Source organism: Enhydra lutris, unplaced genomic scaffold, assembly GCF_002288905.1.
Source record: "Enhydra lutris kenyoni isolate GAN:26980312 unplaced genomic scaffold, ASM228890v2 scaffoldscaffold9, whole genome shotgun sequence".
Lineage (NCBI taxonomy): Eukaryota > Metazoa > Chordata > Mammalia > Carnivora > Mustelidae > Enhydra > Enhydra lutris.
In genome coordinates, this window is record NW_019154093.1 from 44952205 (window position 1) to 44971310 (window position 19106).

The 19106-nt window shown below is 40.0% G+C and overlaps 2 protein-coding genes across 3 annotated transcripts in view; one reads left to right on the top strand and one right to left on the bottom strand.

Annotated features, from left to right (window-relative positions):
• The window catches only part of LOC111143277 (ubiquitin specific peptidase 33), a 55991-nt gene extending 50376 nt beyond the window's left edge, over positions 1–5615 (bottom strand). For both annotated transcript variants that reach the window (XM_022496907.1, XM_022496906.1), the window contains exon 1: positions 5435–5615. The gene's annotated coding sequence lies outside the window, so the exon portion shown is untranslated. The remainder of the gene's footprint in view (positions 1–5434) is intronic.
• A 10033-nt stretch (positions 5616–15648) lies between these two features.
• LOC111143437 (mitoguardin 1) overlaps positions 15649–19106 on the top strand; it is a 96234-nt gene continuing 92776 nt past the window's right edge. The window contains exons 1-2 of the mRNA XM_022497178.1: positions 15649–15858; positions 18600–18713. Coding sequence (XP_022352886.1) covers positions 15649–15858; positions 18600–18713 — 324 coding nt within the window. The remainder of the gene's footprint in view (positions 15859–18599; positions 18714–19106) is intronic.

Sequence of the window (19106 nt, forward strand, 5' to 3'; positions counted from 1 at the left end):
GAGGGAATACCTTGGCTATACAATCAAGTTTCATGCCTAAAATTCTGCCCGTGCCATCCAAATAACAAGAAGAGCACATATTCAAATTTTAGGAAAAGCATAGGGACCTATGTTATTATTATTTGTTAAAAATCAGGACATAGTTAGTGGCCTAATAAGAACCTTTTAATGTTGAGAAACTGTCTACATTCCATTGTCTAGTCTACTGTAAAAGGTAAAGCTATTTATAGTCAGATTCAAGCAACCACGGGAAAAAATTTACTTCAGGAAAACTGGTAAATAATTTAATAGTTTTAGAGAAGATTGATACAAATCCAGAAAGTCTTTACTAGCAGGTGGCAGAACTGTTTGTATTTTTAACAAAAATCTGGATAAAGGCACAGAAGGCAGGCTTGTGAAATCTAGTTATAAAATTATAAAAGTTAAGTTTTTTAGGGGTGCCTGGCTGGCTCAGTAGGTAGAGTATGCAACTCTTAATCTCAGGGTTGTAAATTTAAGCCCCACGTTTTAACTGTGAATGTTTTTTATAGATAATGGAGAGTAAAGAGTACACTTAGGATGTATAGAATTTTGAATCGCTACATTGTGCACCTGAAACTAATATACCATTGTATGTTAACTATACTGAAATTAAAATTTAAAACAATAAAAAAATTAACTGAAAATAGTTGTTCTCTTTTTAAGATTTCATTTACTCGAGAGAGAGTACAAATAGTGGGGAGAGACAGGGGGAGAGGGAAAGGCAGGCTCCCCACAGAGCGGGGAGACTGAAGAGGGGCTGGATCCCAGAACCTGGAGATCAGGACCTGACCCGAAGGCAGACGCTTAACCATCTGAGCCACCCAGGTGTTCCTGAAAGTAATAGTTTTTAAAAAAGAAATAAACTATTTGGAAAAATAAACTAAAATTAACAAAGATGATCATACCATATTCTCTATCAGGGTTCACAGCATCTACTGTTTAAAGTGACACTAAAAGGGTTTCAAGTGTTTAGAATCCAGACTCTAGCAGATGCATGGAACAACAGTGCAATTCTTACTCAATTTATCAAAAGTTTTCAGAATAAAAAGAGTAATCAGCCTCATCATATTCACAAACTAGATTATAGGGCAACTGGGGTTGTTCAGTCCTTAAAAGACTGCCTTCAGGGGTGCCTAGGTGGCTCAGTCGGTTAAAACATCTGCCTTCCGCTCAGGTCATGATCCCAGGGTCCTGGGATCAAGCCCCCTATCGGGCTCCCTGCTCAGTGGGGAGCCTACTTCTCCCCCTCCAGCTCCCCCATGCTTGTGTTCTCTCTTGCTATCTCTGTCATAAATAAATAAAATCTTTCTTTAAAAAAATTAACTAGATTATAGCTGGGATATTTTATTTATGAAGAATACTAAAAGCTACAGAGTAAGAATACCTTCCATAGAAATCCTTAAAAATAAATAATTTGAAAACTATCTGATAAGACAACACTGTGGCTAAGAGTATTTCCTGGAACAAGGCTACTTGGGTTCTATGTCTGAGGTTTCTGACCGGGAATTATTTCTCTGTGCTTCAATTCCCTCATCTAAAAAACTGGAATGAGCATAAATATCTACCTCATGGAGTTCTGGAGTATATATAAAGTACATATAAAGTGCTGGGGCACCGGGGTAGCACAATCTGTGAAGCCTCTGACTCGATTTCGGCTGAGGTCACAATCTCATGGGTCTTGAGATCTAGCTGCCTCAGGCTCTGCACTCAGCAGGGAGTCTGCCTGAATATTCTCTCCCTCTTCCCCTGCCCTGACTCCAGCGTGGTTGTGTATATACTCTCTCTCAAATAAATAAAAAAAGGAAAAAAAAAAAAAAAACACATATCAAGTGCTTTGAACAGAGTGAGATAATAATAAAATATTAACTACTACATAAAATAATTCAAGTAAGGATGTTTAGACAGAAGACAAAGGTTGGTAGACTTGATACATGTGTTCCAAATATTTGGACATAATGATCCTTTCTTTTATGTATGAGGAATCCTTTCTTTTTTATGTTAACTGGAGAAAGTTAGCCTTAGCAATCCCAATCAGTGGTGAAGATTTTCAATGATTAGTGCTATTAGAGACCTGGAAGTAAGGGGAAAAACTCAACTTCCCTTCATTTGATAGGACAATTCTGAAGCAGTTCTACAAAAATCTTCACAGGACTAATGCCCCCCTGCACACACACCAGACCCCATTCACTGGCTTTTTTTCCCTTCCTTAACTCTTTACCCACTCCCTCACTGCTGCTTCCAGCATCTCACCTGAACCCACGTCTTTTTGTTGTTTTTAATTTAAGTAACTTAACATGGGCCCAAACTCATGACCCTAAGATCAAGATTCACATGTTCTACCAACTGAGCCAGCCAGGCACCTCTGCACCAATGTTTTTATCTAAAGGCCTGCTTTCAAGATAGCACTTCAGAGAAACTACAAGGACCACAAAAGTAATGCTATGGATATCTACCTAAAGCTGCCCAAGGAATCTACTGGTCTCATCTTCTCCCAATTACAACTCAATCTATATTCATATGGAATATATACCTCTTCTGATCAAACACCTTTAATGAATGAAGTCTTTCATAATTTGTCTTTTTCATATCCTATTACTAAATTACATAACCCGTAACTTACTATCAGCCAAATTGTTCTACTGATCCTTTCTTAAATTAACTTGTATCTTTCCAGGAACCCAATTATCTTTTTATTTTAGAAATGTCCTACAATATTTCCCTGTTGAAAACCTTTCAAAGCTCACATATCTCAAACATTGTATCTACCACTCAATTACAAGTAATGTCTCCCTCACCTAAATTCCTGGTTGTAATATTCAAGGCACTTACAGTAGCAGTGGGGAAAAAAAAAAACTAGCCTACTTGACTACAAGTTTGACTATAAGTTCTTTGAAGGCAGAAACCACTATTCATTCTTTTTATTTTCCAAAGGGGTTTCCCTGGTAAACTTACAGATGTTTACTTACTTCACCTTTTAAAATAACTTTATTTTGATACATGCACAATTTTTAAAGTTTCAGTTCTCAGAAAACCTGGCTGGCTCATTTCAATGGGGCATGGGACTCGATCTCAGAGTCATGAATTCAAGCCCCACGATGGGCACAGAGCTCACTTTAAAAACATAACAATAACAATAATAAAAATAAAAGTTATCTATATATATATACTATACATATATATATACTATACTATACAAAACTCATGCTCCTTTTTATAGATGATTATACCACTGCACTTAGATTCTTTGGAACTACCCTATTTATCAAAATCCTCTTGCCATCACATGCAAACTCAAAAAAAACACAAAAACTTTAAAAACTGCACTAAAGAAGGAGCTGTTACTGGGGCATCTGTCTGGCTCAGTCAGAGGAGCATGTCACTCCTGATCTGGGGGTTGTGAATTCAAGCTCCATGTTTGGCTTAGACTACTTAAAAAATTAAAACTTAAAAAAAAAAATGCTGTTACTTATTACTTTCTTTTTAAAAGATGTCCATATTTCACATCTCTCACCAAAAATCTTTCATCATTGGGGCGCCTGGGTGGCTCAGTGAGTTAAGCCTCTGCCTTCGGCTCAGGTCATGATCTCAGGGTCCTGGGATCAAGCCCCGCATCTGCTCAACAGGGAGCCTGCTTTCCCCTCTCTCTCTGCCTGCCTCTCTGCCTACATGTGATCTCTGTCAAATAAACAAATAAAATCTTTAAAAAAAAAAAAAAATCTTTCATCATTTATGTACTTCATTTTCTTGCAGAATCCACAGTCTTATTTTATAATTCACAGTGTTCTAATATCTATTTGAATTCCAATTTTTATCAAAGGTTACTTCAGCAAGATTATTTCAGGCTTTAAGGAAGTTCTGATCCTTACACTATTTTGAAATGCTTCTGTCATGGGAAAAGACCACTTCTTGGCATTCCTAATTCAGAGACTTGGCATGAGGTTCAACTAAGATTGCACATGTGAAAGGTCATTGAAAATTCTAACAGCAATGCATAAAAATTAAAAATGATCTCAACTCAGAATTTCAAATATTTAAAATAAACTACTACAAGCTAATGCCATTAAACTGCATTGTTACTTGGTTAATGGTAGTTTATGAAAGACAAAAAAAGTGAAAGTTGGCAATAAATGAGGTCAAAAATAAGATGCAATCTTAAGTAGACTATACCTCTTGCATACAGAAGGTCAAATATTTTATTCCTGGAATACTTTTCATATGGTCCTTTTCTTCCAATCCTACCAAACTAAATGAAACAACCCAAATCTACCAGCATAATGTAACTATTACTGTTACCTTCTTTTAAAATTAGCATTACCTATCAATAAGATTCCTACTTTTCCCTTTATTTTAGTATCATGAATTCATTAATAATATTTGCATTAGGTTCAAGTAAAAGAGCTTATTATCTGATTTGGTCAGACCTTCCCAAATGATAAAATCGCCTCAACTAGAAATGGATCAAAGACAACATCATTATTTTTTAAACAGCTTTTCTTAAAGGAAAAATAATCTAATTAAACTTTAAAAATTATGTAATTCTATACGTCTCATAGGCAAGAAGTCTAGAGAGCCTTGTGGCAAAATTCGTCCTCAGTTTAGAGCCTATGCATGTTCCGGCTAGGATTTTACCCTCTGGCCCAATTTTCCAGGCCTAAGGCTAATCATAAGAAAATGTTGAGTGCAAAACACCTAGAAGATTCTCAAACAATAGTTCAACCTGCACCCTGTAAACATTCAAATGAAAAATATTTTGTACTTGGAAAATATATGAGTAAAAGTCTGGGAAACTACACACTATGGAAATTTGACACAAACAAAAGCTGCAGATGGACAGACTGTAAGGAATAACCTCTGAAACAACATGGATCAAATACTGATCGAAGAGAAATTCCAGGGACGGTGGCACCTAGGACTTTCCCGTTAATAACAATGAATAACGGGGCTTTGGGGCTGCATGAATGGGTCCGAGCACCTCAACTGCGCCGTAAAGCGAAAGCAGGACCTGGGAGCCAGCGCGCTGCGGGGCTTCCAAACGTCTGCGCCCACCGTGGAGGACTGGAAAACCAGAGGGGACACCGTGGAAAGGAGCGGGGCCCGTCTCGGGGATCCGCCTCCCCCTCTAGCCTCCCGCTTCCCAGGGGAGACTCCCCTGGGGACCCTTCCTTAAATCTACGACTGACTTGCGTCTTTCGCCGATCCCCGCCGTGGCGGCCACCAGATCTTTCCTGTAACGCAGAGCACAGAGACCTAGGCCTTCATCTCGCCCGCGCGCCCACCACCACCCCAGAACAAGAAAAAGAGACCACTGCAGCGGCTGCAGCCCCAGAGCGCGGGAGCGAGAACCGAGACCGGCCCCCGGCGGCAGGCGAAGCGCCCTCCGGCCCCGCGCCCCTCCCAGGACCGCCGCGCTCACCTCCACGGCCTTCCCCGCAGACCCCGCCAGCGCGGCCAACGGTGGCCTGCGGCCGCACCTCAGCAAAATCCTCTTTCACTCCCCGGGATTCGGAGAGGGGAGGTGTCGCGTCAGGAAGACCGGGAAACGGCTCCGCAGCGATGCCCACGGGATCCCCGCCTCCCGCACCGGCCACTTCCCACAGCAGCCGCAGCTCCTTCCGGTGTCTCCGCGGACGCCGCAGGCGTCTAGGGCATCGCGGTAGGGCGGGAAGGGGCGGAGCTGCCGGGATAACCCGCCCCACCCCTGGGGCGTGGCCGCGGTAGCAGGCCCCAGGTGCAGAGACCCTGTCCTGCCCTCACCCGTCACTCAGAGAGTAGCTCCAGCACCGGGACCCAGTACATGCAGAAGAGTTTTAGGCTTCAGGCTCTTGTCGTTTTTACACATGTTCTCCCCCTCTTCTATATTTACACTATACGACCCTTAGCAAATCTTGTCTCAATGCATTAGAGAATTTGCATTAAGGCTGGCCACTGAAGGGCCTCAGGTTTCGGACCTTGTGCACAGAAGTATTAGGCAACCCAATTCAACGCTGTTTTCTCTCCTCTCCTCTTTCTTCTACCAACTTCTTAGGGCTTAGATTCTCTGAAAGTAATTCCGTTTCCTTTTCCACATGTGCAAAGGAGAAATTCATCTCTCCCATTTTCCCTTAGGCCAAAATCAAGATCAAATGAAATATTTATTGAAACCTTAGTATTTGCTTAGTGCCTAGAGCACTGAAAGAGACCTGCCTTCTAATTTATGTAACTTAAAATGTGTTCAGTTGATCGCTACACAAACAATAAAAGCAGTTAAATTCATGAAAATTATTGTTAAAATTGCCAGTTTCAATCTATCTGATTATCTCTAACTTTGTAGTCTCCAATATGGGACCATGTAGCCAAGTACAATGCAAGATGCTCATCTCCATCAGAATCAAGTAGAAAATATGGAAGCTTCTACTTCTACTTTTATGATGAAAGTGGAAAAAAATGAACCTTTGCTAGCTAGAAAGGGGTTGACACCAATACCTCAGTTTGCACCACAATGATCAGCTACCTGGGTTCACTGAAGGAGAAAGGAGGTTTCACAATTTGGAGGATGCCTATGGCACAACCATTCCTTTTTTTTTTCTTTTTTTCAGTATATTTCAAAATATTGCAGTTTACATTCCACAAGGTTGTAGGCAATGTGGTTAATTTTTATTTTTAAAAATCAAATATCTAAATGTTTTAACTATTCCTCATTTGTTAAGAGTGATTATGAAAAACATTTGTTCTCTGATGTTTTGCTCTCTGGTATCAGACTTAAAGGAGAGTTGTATAGATTTATTTGAAAAAAGACAGTAAAAGACCTCTGGGTGGCTCATTCGGTGAAGTGTCTGCTTTTGGCTCAGGTCGTGATCCCAGGGTCCTGGGATTGAGCCTCTCAGTGGTGGCAGACTCCCTACTCAGCAGGGAGCCTGCTTCTCTCTCTTCCTCTGCTGCTCCCCCTGCTTGTGCTCTCGCACGTTCTCTGTCAAATAAATAAATAAATGACAGTGTTTTAAATTTTCTAAACTTTGCTATGATGGCAAGAGGCTTTCATCAATATGCTAGTTGCAAAATTTTTTTAATGTGTACATTTAATATTTAATCAGAGTAAAAATGGTGGGGGAGAAGAAATGAAGTAAAGGAAGAAGAAAAGAAATAGGGGTAAGGAAGAAGGAGGAAGGAAGACTATTGAGTTGTCACATCAAAACAAATACCTTCTCATTTTTGCAATTGAGTATTGGCAAATGAAAATGTCACAAAACATACATTTGATGTTTATATACCTGAGGCTGAAAAAGCCTTTGCAAATGCTCTTCCCTGAGTCAGACATGCTATTACCAGACTCTCCAAAGTTCCATCCCTCATTCATCTGGCTACCCCCAGCCCTGATATTCCTTGTTTAAAGATTTTATTAATTAATGTTTTTTTCTTTTTTAGAGTCTTAAAGAGCATGAGTAGGGGGAGGGGCAGAGGGAGAGAGAGAGAATCTCAAGCCCACTCCTTGCTGAGCACAGAGCCCAACATGGGCCCGGCCAGGATCTCACAACCCCGAGATCACAACCGAAGCTGAAATCAAGAGTCAGTTGGTTAACAAACTGAGCCACCCAGATGCCCCTGGATATTCCTTGTTTAAAGCAACACTGTTTACCCTGTTATTCCTCATTTCAGCATCCTGTTATGTTCCCTTCAGATAATTTATTATAAATTTTAATTATGTTAAGATTTTTGTGTATATTTAATTTTTTGCCTATGTCTTCAGAACTGTAAAGCTCAGTGAGAGCAGTATTTTTGTCTTGCTCACAATATTCTCATAGTCCAGCTTTGAAAGACTCAGATATTTGTTGATTCTCGACTGAGGATGGTGGGTATTTGCCCCAAGGTGGACATGTGGTAATATTCCTGAGGAGGACTGGAAGAAGAGAAATTAGCTACATTCCTTTACAGTAACATGACAGGAGAGTCCAAAACGTCATTAGTGCCACTATTGGGAAACCCTGATTTAAACTGAGGCTTTATGTTTTTGGTTATAAGTGACAGAAACGCAAACTGTTGTTCCTAACGTGATGAACAAGAAGGATTTGGTAGAGGACAGGCAGAAACCAATTTTATTGTTTCTCATTATTGTCTCTGAAAATCTCTGAAGATCCCTTTCTGCTCCTAGGATCAAATCTTAAGCAAAGCTTTAGCTTTTCCGGTCACTCCCAAGTAATTAAAAAATCCTCCAGTCATGTTCTAATAATAAACAAATGGTCTTTTCTCCCAGATATTAAGAAATCCTGTCCGGTGTAATGTCAAAAATGCCAGAACCACACGGGTAAAACATTATCTGCCATTCCCTCCCTACCCTTTCCCCTGACTTGCTTTTCATTTTGGGCTGCTCCTGGGCTGAGGAAGATAAGGACAGAAAGGATCTTTACTGACTAGGATAGTTATAGCCTGGTGTCATTGCCCTGTAGGTTTAGCGGAGGTCTGAGGCTTATCTTCCTCTCCTGGAATCATCACTCACCTATAATCCCTTGGCTCAGCAGCATATCTTCTGGTGTACCTTATGATATATGCCTTAGTCCCCTGGTTTCCAAGGATCTATCCAAAGGTTAGGATCATCTCACTCCTATTGGACAGTCAATATTGGACAGTGCTATTGGACAGCCTCTCTCAATATGATCCAATCCAGCTCTCTTACATGGATGGACTCCTCACTTGGTCCACCAAAAAAGCACATGTGTATCTTTCACAGAAGTTTGGGCTGTTCCTAATCAGCCTGTGTGCATCTTTTGCTTGGAGGCAGTCTTAGCCAATTGACTTAGGGCTTCTCTTGTTTTTTCTTGTGTGTGTTTTTTTAAAAGATTTTATTTATTTATGTGTCAGAGAGAGAGGCAGCACACAAGCAGGGGGAGTGGCAGGCAGAGGGAGAAGCAAGGTCCTCACTGAGCAAGGATCCCTATGCAGGACTTGGTCTCAAGACACTGGGGTCATGACCTAAGCTGAAGGCAGACGCTTAACTGACTGAGTCACCCAGGTGTCCCTGACTTGGGACTTTTCAAATGAGAATCAGTTCCTAGTCTTGTCTGTCTAATATGCCAAAGGACACATGTCATCTTTTCAAAATGGTCCTCTTAAAGACTTTGAGACTTGGCTTGAGATGAGGGGGAAGAATTTACCTCTCTACCCCCATTAGAGTATTTTGATTTGGATGGGAAGGTATTTGGCATTGACTTTTGAGGCTCTGCCAAGAAAATCCATTTTTATCTATTCGTAAATAGAACAAGGGTTCGGTTTACTCTAGCTTGGGGATTCTCAAAGATAGCACTACTGACAAGTTGGACTAATTCTTTGTTGTGGGGTATGGTTCTGATGCATTGTAGGAGGTCTAGCAGCATCTGTAGTATCCATTAGATGACAATAGCACCTCCTCCCATTGGTGACAAAATCACCCCTACTTGAGAGTTATTGCTTTAGTTTGGATTGGTGCTTCTCAATCTCTTTTTTGATGATCAGATTAGATCATTCAGAAAATTAGGTCAATAGACAAGCATGCTCACAATTAGAGGTTTCCAGCAAGAATCACCATCTGGGCATACCTATAAGCCACCTGAAGCACATAAGTGAGCCCATGTACACCATTTCAGATGCTATTAGGCAGGAAAAAAAAAAAAAAGGAGGGGGTTATTGGCTCTTTAAATCCAAGGAAGGCTAACTAGAACTGGGAACTCAAACATTACTAGGATGCCCCGTGATCTCTTCATCGGTTGTTTCTTGAATTTGCCATCTTGCAGTTTTCTCCAAGAACAGACTTCCTAGTTTAAAAAATCCCAAGTAATGGGTTATTGTCTTTACCTTGGTTAGGGGCTGCTCAGAAGCTTTCAGCCAAAGATTCAGGGTCATTGAAGAACAAAGCAGCTCAAATGACAATTATGTGAATGCATGAAATGGAAGTTTCCAAGAGAGAAAATAAGAGGCCAGGTCAACCTGATATTATACAGCAGAACAAAACAAAACAAAAACAAAACACAAAAAATCCAGATACTGGCTTAAAGGCCAAGCAAAAAGATTTCTGATGGGCCAAAAGAGGAAGGATTTTTTAGACAAAGGGAAGAACATAGGCAAAAGAATATCAACAGAGATAGTATGCCAGATATGGGAACCTACAAAAGATCAGTATTACTAGAGCAGAGTTTGAGGGCAAAGAGTCAGGGAACAGGCTAGACAGAGAAGACAGATCATGAGTGATTTTGTCTGCTAAAAGAAGTTTTTCTTCTGGAGATCCATGAAGAAATTTAAGAAAGGCAGCAACATGGTGAGATTTATATATTGGATTACTTGGGTAGCTATGAATGGCATAGATGGAGGCAGACTATTGTAGAATACAGACAAGGGAGGCTAAGGACCTAGCAGCAGAGATGACCATGAGAGCTACTTAGGAGAAAAAATCAATAGAGGATCAACTGACTCCGTGGGGAATGGAACCTAGGAAGATTTTTCTGTACAGATCATCTTCCTTCTTGCATAGATTATTTTGATAGTTCCATGTCTTTCTGACTGTAGTCTCTCCTCTAATCTAATGCCATTATTCTAAACACAACTCTCTCTAAAACATAAATCCAATCAAATTCAATAATTGTTCGTATATCCACAGATTTCCACAACCAGCTCAATCTAAGCTTAGAATATTTCACTGCCAGGGGCACGTGGATGGCTCAGTCAGTTAAGTGCTAGACTCTTTTTTTTTTTTTTTTTTAATTTAAGTTTTATTTTATTTATTTTTTTTTTTAAACATATAATATCTTTTTATCCCCAGGGGTACAGGTCTGTGAATCGCCAGGTTTACACACTTCACAAAGTGCTAGACTCTTGATTTCAGCTCAGGATTGTGAGATCAAGTCTCCATTTGGGCTCTGTGCTCAGTGTAGAGTCTACTTGTCCCTCTCTGCTTCTTCCACAACCCCCCTCTCAGATGAATAAATAAATAAAATCTTTAAAAAACAAAGCTAATCAAAAAAGAAGTCCCATACCCTTTAACAGCAACCTCCATTTTCCCACAATCCTTCCAACACTAGGCAAACTAATCTACTTTCTGTCTCTACAGATATCCCTGTATTGGACATTTCACATAAAGAGAACCATATAGTATATATATCTTTTATGATGGGCTTCTTAGCATCTTTTCACGTTGTAGTGTGTACACTATTCCTTTTTTATAGTCAAGTAATATTCCAACATGTGGACACACTATATTTTATTTATCTGTTCATTAGTTGGTAGATATTTGGGTTGTTTTCACTTTTTAGGTATTATGAATAAGGTGGCTATGCACATTCACGTACAAGTTTTTTGTTGTTTTTTTTTTCACGTACAAGTTTTTATGTGAATGTATCTTCTATTTTCTTATGTGTATTATTTAAGAATGGAATCACTGGGTCACAAGGTATCACTATGTTTAATATTTTGAGGAACTGAATCTGTAATATTGGATGTATACAGTCATGTGCTAAATTAACATCTAGAACCATAGTCTGAGTTCTTTTTTTCCCCCCATAGTCTGAGTTCTAAATGCCTTGGTCGGCTTTGTTCTGACTTGTGGAGGAGTCTACCATACACTTCTGGGTGGGTAACGAGAGCAAACATAGAATGGCCAATATATACAATTTGGCATTATACAGATTTAAAAGGAGGTCCTGAGTTATTTCTGGGGACTCTGCCAGGTTTTAACAGTTAATGGAAAAAGTAATTGCATATATGAATTACCTAAAAGAATTAATCTATTTAGGTGATGTAATGTTTTTTAACTAAAGTACTGGACTTTGGTCAGACTTAATGTTTTCACTTGGTAAGTGCAGTTTCCACCAATAGTTCATGAAGTTCACTGGACATATATTAATGAGTCAGCTAGAGTGAGCAGTGATCCTATATATCCTAAGTGAAATATCAGATACACACAATCAGTGCATTAAATCTATCTTGGGTGCCTTCTGCATGTGACTCATTCCTAAATGCTGGCTCTTTTCTTACAGGGCCCTTTTGTGGGTTCCTCAGTAACCTCCCCTCTTGCTAGGGATCTCTCACTGTACTATCTCCTAACATTGGGGGCAAAAATCTGTGGCTACCATTTGGATAGTCCACTTAGCTCCTGGTTCAAAGACACACTCTCTTAAGCTTATTCAAGCCTGGCTACCTTCTGTGACATTCACATAACCCCCAGGATAATTTTTCTTGCAAAATTGCAAGTACAGGCCTTTTCCACTGTAGCCCTTTCTCTGCTCTGCCATCAAAGACCTCTTTGGATAATCTATTGTCTTTAGACTTTTCAGGTAACATAAACTACAGGGCACAGAAGTCAAATGGTCTGAGTTTGGGGCATGGGGGTGGCTTGGTTAAGCATCTGCCTTCAGCTCGGGTCATGAACCCAAGGTCCTGGGATCAAGCCCTGCATTGGGCTCTCTGCTCAGCAGGAAGCCTGCTTCTCCCTCTCCCTCTGCCTGCAGCTCTGCCTACTTGTGCTCTCTCCTTCTCTCTCTGTCAAATAAACCTTGCCCGAGTTTCTGTAAGTTCCTTCACTTGGCTTGAGGTGGGGGTAGGATGGGATATGCACTTTCCTCTCCCCACTCTTGGGAAGGGGGAGGAAAATGCACAGCACTACAGAGAAGTGTTTCTTAGGCATCTTCATTTTTCAGTCTTCGATCGATTCTGCCGTATCATTCCCTGGAGGTATGTGAGGACAGAGAATTGCTAAAGGGGCTTCACATTATTCCTGGCATGCATTGTGTGGTTGGTCTAGCACCCTTTTTAAGAACACTTAACACATTTGACATTTCTTTCTTTCTTTTTTTTTTTTTTAAGATTTTATTTATTTATTTGAGAGAGAGAGAAAGTAAGAGAGAGCACAAGTTGGGGGAGGGACAAAGAGAGATGGAGAAGCAGACTCCCCACAGAGCAGGGAGCCAGATGCAGGCCAGATCACAGGACCCTGAGATCATGACCTGAGCTGAGGGCAGATGCTTAACCGACTGAGCCAACCAAGCACCCGGGATCTATTTCTTTTAACTTTGGAGCCTCAGCCAAAGGACATGGAAAATTCCCACTGAATATGACTACATCTTAGAAATTTGTGCCAGGATTATTCTAAATTCTTAACCATTTTTTGGTATCTTGGACCCCTCTGACATTCTGGTAAATGGCAAATTAGAGACCCCTTTCTCACATGACATTTCTACGTGCATAAAACAAATGTGTAGGATTACAACAGAAACCAATTATGTGGCAGTAAACTTTAATCCTCAGATCCCATGGAGTTACCTCTCAAGTTGAAAACTTACATAAGAATCCTAGTACTTTACAAGAACTATTACATTTATCTTCCTAACACCCCAATGAGGAAAATGAGACATAATGAGGTTAAGCACTTGGCCTAAGACCACGTACCTAGTAAGAGGCAGAGAAAGGATTTGAACCTGGGCAGTCTAAAACTACAGTGTTGTTTTGAGATTATGCATATGAGAGCTTCCAAATTCATTGATGGTTGAGTAATGATTTCCTTGGGTGAGGGACAGACCTTTAGAGTTAACCAAGCTCCATTTTTCCCCTGGGCCAGAATAACATAAGGCATCATCTCCAAGGGTGCCTGTCTGGCTCAGCCAGTAGAGTGGGCAACTCTTGATCTCCAGGTTGTGAGTTTGAACCCCATGTTGGTTGGGTGTAGAGATTATTTAAAAAAATTAAAAATTTTAAAGATTTTATCTATTTATTTGACAGAGAAAGAAAGACATAGAGAGAGGGAACACAAGCAGGAGGAGTGGGAGAGGGAGAAGCAGGCTCCCCGCTGAGCAGGGAGCCAGACGTGGGGCTAGATTCCAGGACCTTGGGACCCTGACCTGAGCAGAAAGCAGATGCTCCATGAGTGAGCCAAACAGGTGCCCCTAAAAAAATAAAAATAAAAAATAAAATCTTAAAAAAAAAGCCATCATACACAAATATGAGACTGTGCCTTCTTGATGCTTGATGCTGCATCTATGTGGAATACCCTGTCCTGTGGTTTAAGCCACTATTTGGTTTTCTTTTAGCTAACAGCATCCTAACTGATTCACGTACAAATGGCTAAGATTGTGTGTTAACCTTAAAAATAAAACAGTCATTTATTTTACCAGAAAAAATGAGTTTATTTGGGAGTAACAGAATTGCAATTTGGGACATCGCAAGCAAAGTATGGCAAAGCTATAGGCAAGTGTAACAAACACAGGAGAACATTATTTTATGGAGAAGGAGAAAGATGGGAGGGGTTGTTTTGAACAAAAGGCCTTTAGGAAAAAGCCAGGGTTTGGGATGATGATAGTTTCTCACTGGCTGAGTCGCAGTAGTCCATTTCTTCTGGAAGATGCAATGTGTACCTTTCCTGTTGGGTCCTGTGACGGATGATTCTTTCCCTGACATTGAGTGGTAAAGCTTTCCCTTCCAGCCTCTCCTTAAATCATCTTGAGTCCACTTTAGTGGGGTTTCCCTTCATTAATTTTAGCAATTAAATATTCCACCAATCCTGGAGAAGGGAGTCTTGGAGCAAATTACGTTGAATTAGAAAAGTAACAAAAATATGGTGTTTCTTATTCCCTCGTTGAACAGTAAAAGCCATTACGAGTATGTACTAATACCTCTTCCGTAACATTTATTGTAGAATTAAAAGAGAAAATGTTCTCAGTAGAGTTAAGAACTACTGCTCTTCCCCTTACGCTGAATGTTTGGAAGTTGTGGGAAGTAGGGAGGAGGCAGCAGAAAGGAGATTGGGAGAACAAACAAAAAACAACCTTTCAGATTCCAGGTTCTTCATCTGTTAACAGCAACAGATATTTTATAAGTGCAGAATATTTTCACACAGAATTTTGTGCACTTTGTTATTATTCGTCTAGTAATGCCACACATCAGCATTGTCATTCTCCCTATTTCCCATTTGACTAAATAGAAATCTTGAAAACTAACAAATGATTATTCATTCCTGTTCCTTAGATAGGAATAATAACAACTGCTGTCATGTTTTAGCTATCCTTGCAAATTATTTTAACAGTTCACCACTAATATGCTCAGCAATTGGAAGTTTTAAATCTGAAGGTTTGGTGGAATGTTTTGGCTCAGGACGGGATATGGAAACAGTATCTTTTTTTGTTGTCGTTCTCCATGTCTCTCCTCCCCCATCCCCATTCGTTTACTGTGTTTAATACCTCAGAACAGGGTATACTCAAAACCTAAAAATACTCAAAAGCCTAAAAACTCGTAGTTGGCCATATTTACATATTCGAATTCAGCGGGAAACGTGGTGAAAAAAGAGTAATTGAAATCAATAACTACATCAATACAGGGTTAGAATGCCTCAACATTTATTCGTTTGAGTGCTGAGGATCTACAGCAGTAGTTTTTAATCTGAGATCCTTGGATTGGTCTAGGGAGTCTGAACTTGAATATACTGTAATATATTGTTTCTTTTAACAACACATGAGCGTGTCTACGTGCATTTTTCTGGAGTAAAGTGCCCTAGTTTTCACCAGATTCTCTGAATGTCCCTAGAGCCCTCAAAACGCTACAAAATACGGTACCAGGTGACAGCATTGCAAAAATGCATTTCTTCTTAAGTGGTCTTTTTTTCTTATTTGGCAAGGCAGAAACCTTCTGCCCTAAACAAAAATGGCGGGAGCGGCTTCAGACGTTGCCCCTCACGCTGAAAGGCTAGAAGGCCCCCGCCACATTCTTTCCACCTTCCCACTCCTGACCCCGGAAGGACTCCGCCCCCGCGGCCAAGCTGCTGCTCAGCACTGGGCTGCGGCCGGGAAGCAGGCGTGGGCCAGCCGCACCTGGCCTGGAGGAGCACCAGGTACAAGGGTGGAGACGCCGGGCGTTGGAGCGGGTGGGGTCGCTAAGCCCGCCGGGCTGAGGCGGCTGGGCTAGGCATGATGGGGCGTGGTGGGGCGCCGGCTGGGGCCCTGGCCTTGGCCCTTGAGATTCTCAGTGCTGGTGAAGGAACAGAAAGCCAGAGAAGTCCCCACGCCGGAGGGAGGCCCGCACGGGCAGCACTGAATCAGGGAGGGCACCCGACTGCTCCGAGCCCGACTGAGGGCGAGGGCGGGCGAGCCGAGAGGGAGACCCCTTTCCTGGTCCCTTGGTAAAGAAGGAAGACCGCTGAGGAGAGTGCTCTGGGGATCGGGGGTGGGGGTCTTGGTGGAGGTAGGAGCCGCTTGTGGGTCTGTGTTTCTGTTTGAATGCCAATGGTTTGAGCAGGGAGTGGTATTTGAATGGGGAAGATTACGCTTTCTTTGCAGGTGCTTTCAGAGAATAATATAGCATTGGGAGGGATTGGGGCGTTGGGATCCTCTGTCAATAAAGTTGCTTAACATTTATATTCTGGAGGGAGGACTCCGGAAGATCTTGCTCTTGTACAGACTTTAATTATTATTGTTCTATCATTATTGCAACGAAGCATATCTGTGTTTTTCTCAGAGTTCGGTTGTATGGATTTAGGCTTCACGTCAAAAATTTTTAGGCTATTTCAGACTTTCATTTTTGCTTAAATTGTAAAGTCCAAGCTGTAGAACAGAATTTTAGGGTGTTTAGAAACAAACTCTATCACACTTTTTGGCTCCGCAGTGGTTAGCTGTAGAGAAACGAGTAATATTACATAATACAGTATTTTTTGGTAATGTTTTAGACTCTTTACGAATTTGAATATTAAACTGCCTTAGTGTTCATTTTAATTATGAAATTCTTATGGAAGTAACTGAAAGTCGGTTTTTTTTTTTACATTATTCAATTATTATTAAGTTTGGAATCATTCCCTCAGTGATTATAAGTTAAAGGGAATGAGGTAGTTAGGATGCAAAAAAGGAGATTTGTCAGAACTCTTTTAAGAAAACCCCGGCAGTTTAAATTGAAAAGTTTGCTTTATTTTCTTTCTCCTCTCTTTAAAAAATAGGAATGTTTTATTATGGAGAAAGTCACTTTGGGTGAATTACTCAGTTTTTTTTTTTTTTTTTTTTTTTAATGTAGCAAAGATGGCTCAATGATCCAGAATCTACTTAATTGCTAAAAATGTTTCTCAAGAAGTTGTCAGTTTTAGGGGGGTGGAGGGGATAAGTGTACCTTTTTTTATTCTTTTTAGTGTAACAAAAAAATAATATATGTAGGTGCATAAAAAATGAAATATTTGAGAAGACTTATAATGAAAAGGAATGATTCCTTCCCAGCCTCCCTTATACCCCAGAGGACCATTTTTCTCTTGTTTGTTTATGGATTCCTTTGTATTTCTCAGTAATATATTTGTATCATAGTTTATTGGTTGGAATAAATGTGTTTCAATTAGAATTATACTGAGCCTGAACATTGTCATTAGAATATGTGTGAGGGGGCATTAAGTTTATACTCTGTGTCAGTAGTAGGGAATAAGGTTAGTGGGTTAGTGTTAATAGCAGTAACCCACCTGTGTTTTATTTGGAAGGAGACTACTACTTAATCAGTGGTTTTGATACTTGTGTGAAGAAAGAATATTAACAGAAAAGGGTAGTCTACTGGAGTCTACAAAAAGAGAAGACATATATGCAGAAATAAAGGACTTAAAGTATAGCTAGCCAGTAAGCTCTTAGAGAGAGATTGCTAGTGATTTTTATTTTCTCTTTAGTTATGTTTATGTGGCCCTATTCAAGGAAAAGAAATATTAGATTTGGTAGACATAAACATTCTGGTAACTGGAGAGGCCTATTCTCTTGTGTACCAGACACCTGTCTCTGGCTTTTAATTGGCCTAGATAAGGGGATCCAGGGATCCATTAATTTTGTGCTCACCAGGCAGCCTTTCCAACTTTTTAAAAAAATTTAGCTCCTTACAGTTTTTTATTTCAGAGAGGGTATGTTTTGATAACATATTTAAGTATTCTCTTACTAGATAGTATATTTCCTTATTATAAATGAATAAATTTTTAAGATAACTTATACATCAATACTATGTGAATTTGTTTAGGCACACAGATAAAATTGAGTTTCTGGCTTTGAAAAGCATAGACCCAGAGCCTGAACCATTATGTTTCTATGAAGGCTACCCTCAAGGGCTTTTCTGAGAGCTGCTTTCTCTGTAGACATCTGACTTCTCTTTCTTTGGTTTCAATAGAAATAGGCATTAAAACAATTAAAATTTCATAGCATGTATGTGGCATTTCTTTGAAAAACTTTAAAATGAGCTAGTAGGAGAATAAGTGCCTGAGTTCTGAAGTTCAGTGAACTGAGCTTTCTAGCCCCAGGAGTCCTGGTCCCAGTCAGATTTCCTTAGTAGGAAATAAGTGGGAAGAAATCAGTTTTAAATTACGATTTAAAAGCTGAAATGTTTAACCAGAAAAGAAAAAATCTAGAACCTGCAATTTTCTAGGGAAAATGTGCTACCCGAACTCTCAGTTCAAATCTAACTCATTTCTTTTTGGGTGCTTTGGTGATTAATAAATAAACTTTTAGCTCGGATAAATTTGGCTCATCATTTTTTTCAGGGAAGTTTATCATGAATAATTAACTGCAAAAAGAAAAAACTGATAGAGTTAAAATTTCAATTTGTCTCTTTCATTTGGTGGCTCATATGTTTTTATGTTTCATTTAATGAAGATTAGAAGAGGAGTCATGTCAGAAGAAACAGTAAGCGAATCACAGTTTTCCTTGAAGACAGCAGTACTAAGAGTGTTTGATCTTCCTCTGTCTTGGTACTATTCTCTCTCCCAGGTAAAAAAGAAAGAAACATGAAGTTGAATAATAAATTTATTGCTCAGAGCATAGTATTTTATTTACAGTATTTAAATTTCAGTTGAGGCTTCAAATGGTTCAGTCAAATGTTTATTAAGGTGGTTTAATACTTACTTGGTTTTTATTTCATGGCTTTTAGTTGTTATCATATTCAGGACCTTTTAAAGAAATAGTCCTGGGGTACCTGGCTGCCTCAGTTGGAAGAACAAGTGACTTTTGATCTTGGGGTCCTGAGTTTGAGCCCCATGTGGGTGTAGAGATTACTTAGATAAATTAAATTAACTTAGACAAAATCGTTCTACCTTTTTTTTTTTTTAAGAGATTCTTTTACTTATTCATTTGAGAGAGAGAGAGAGAGAGAGCGAGCAAGAG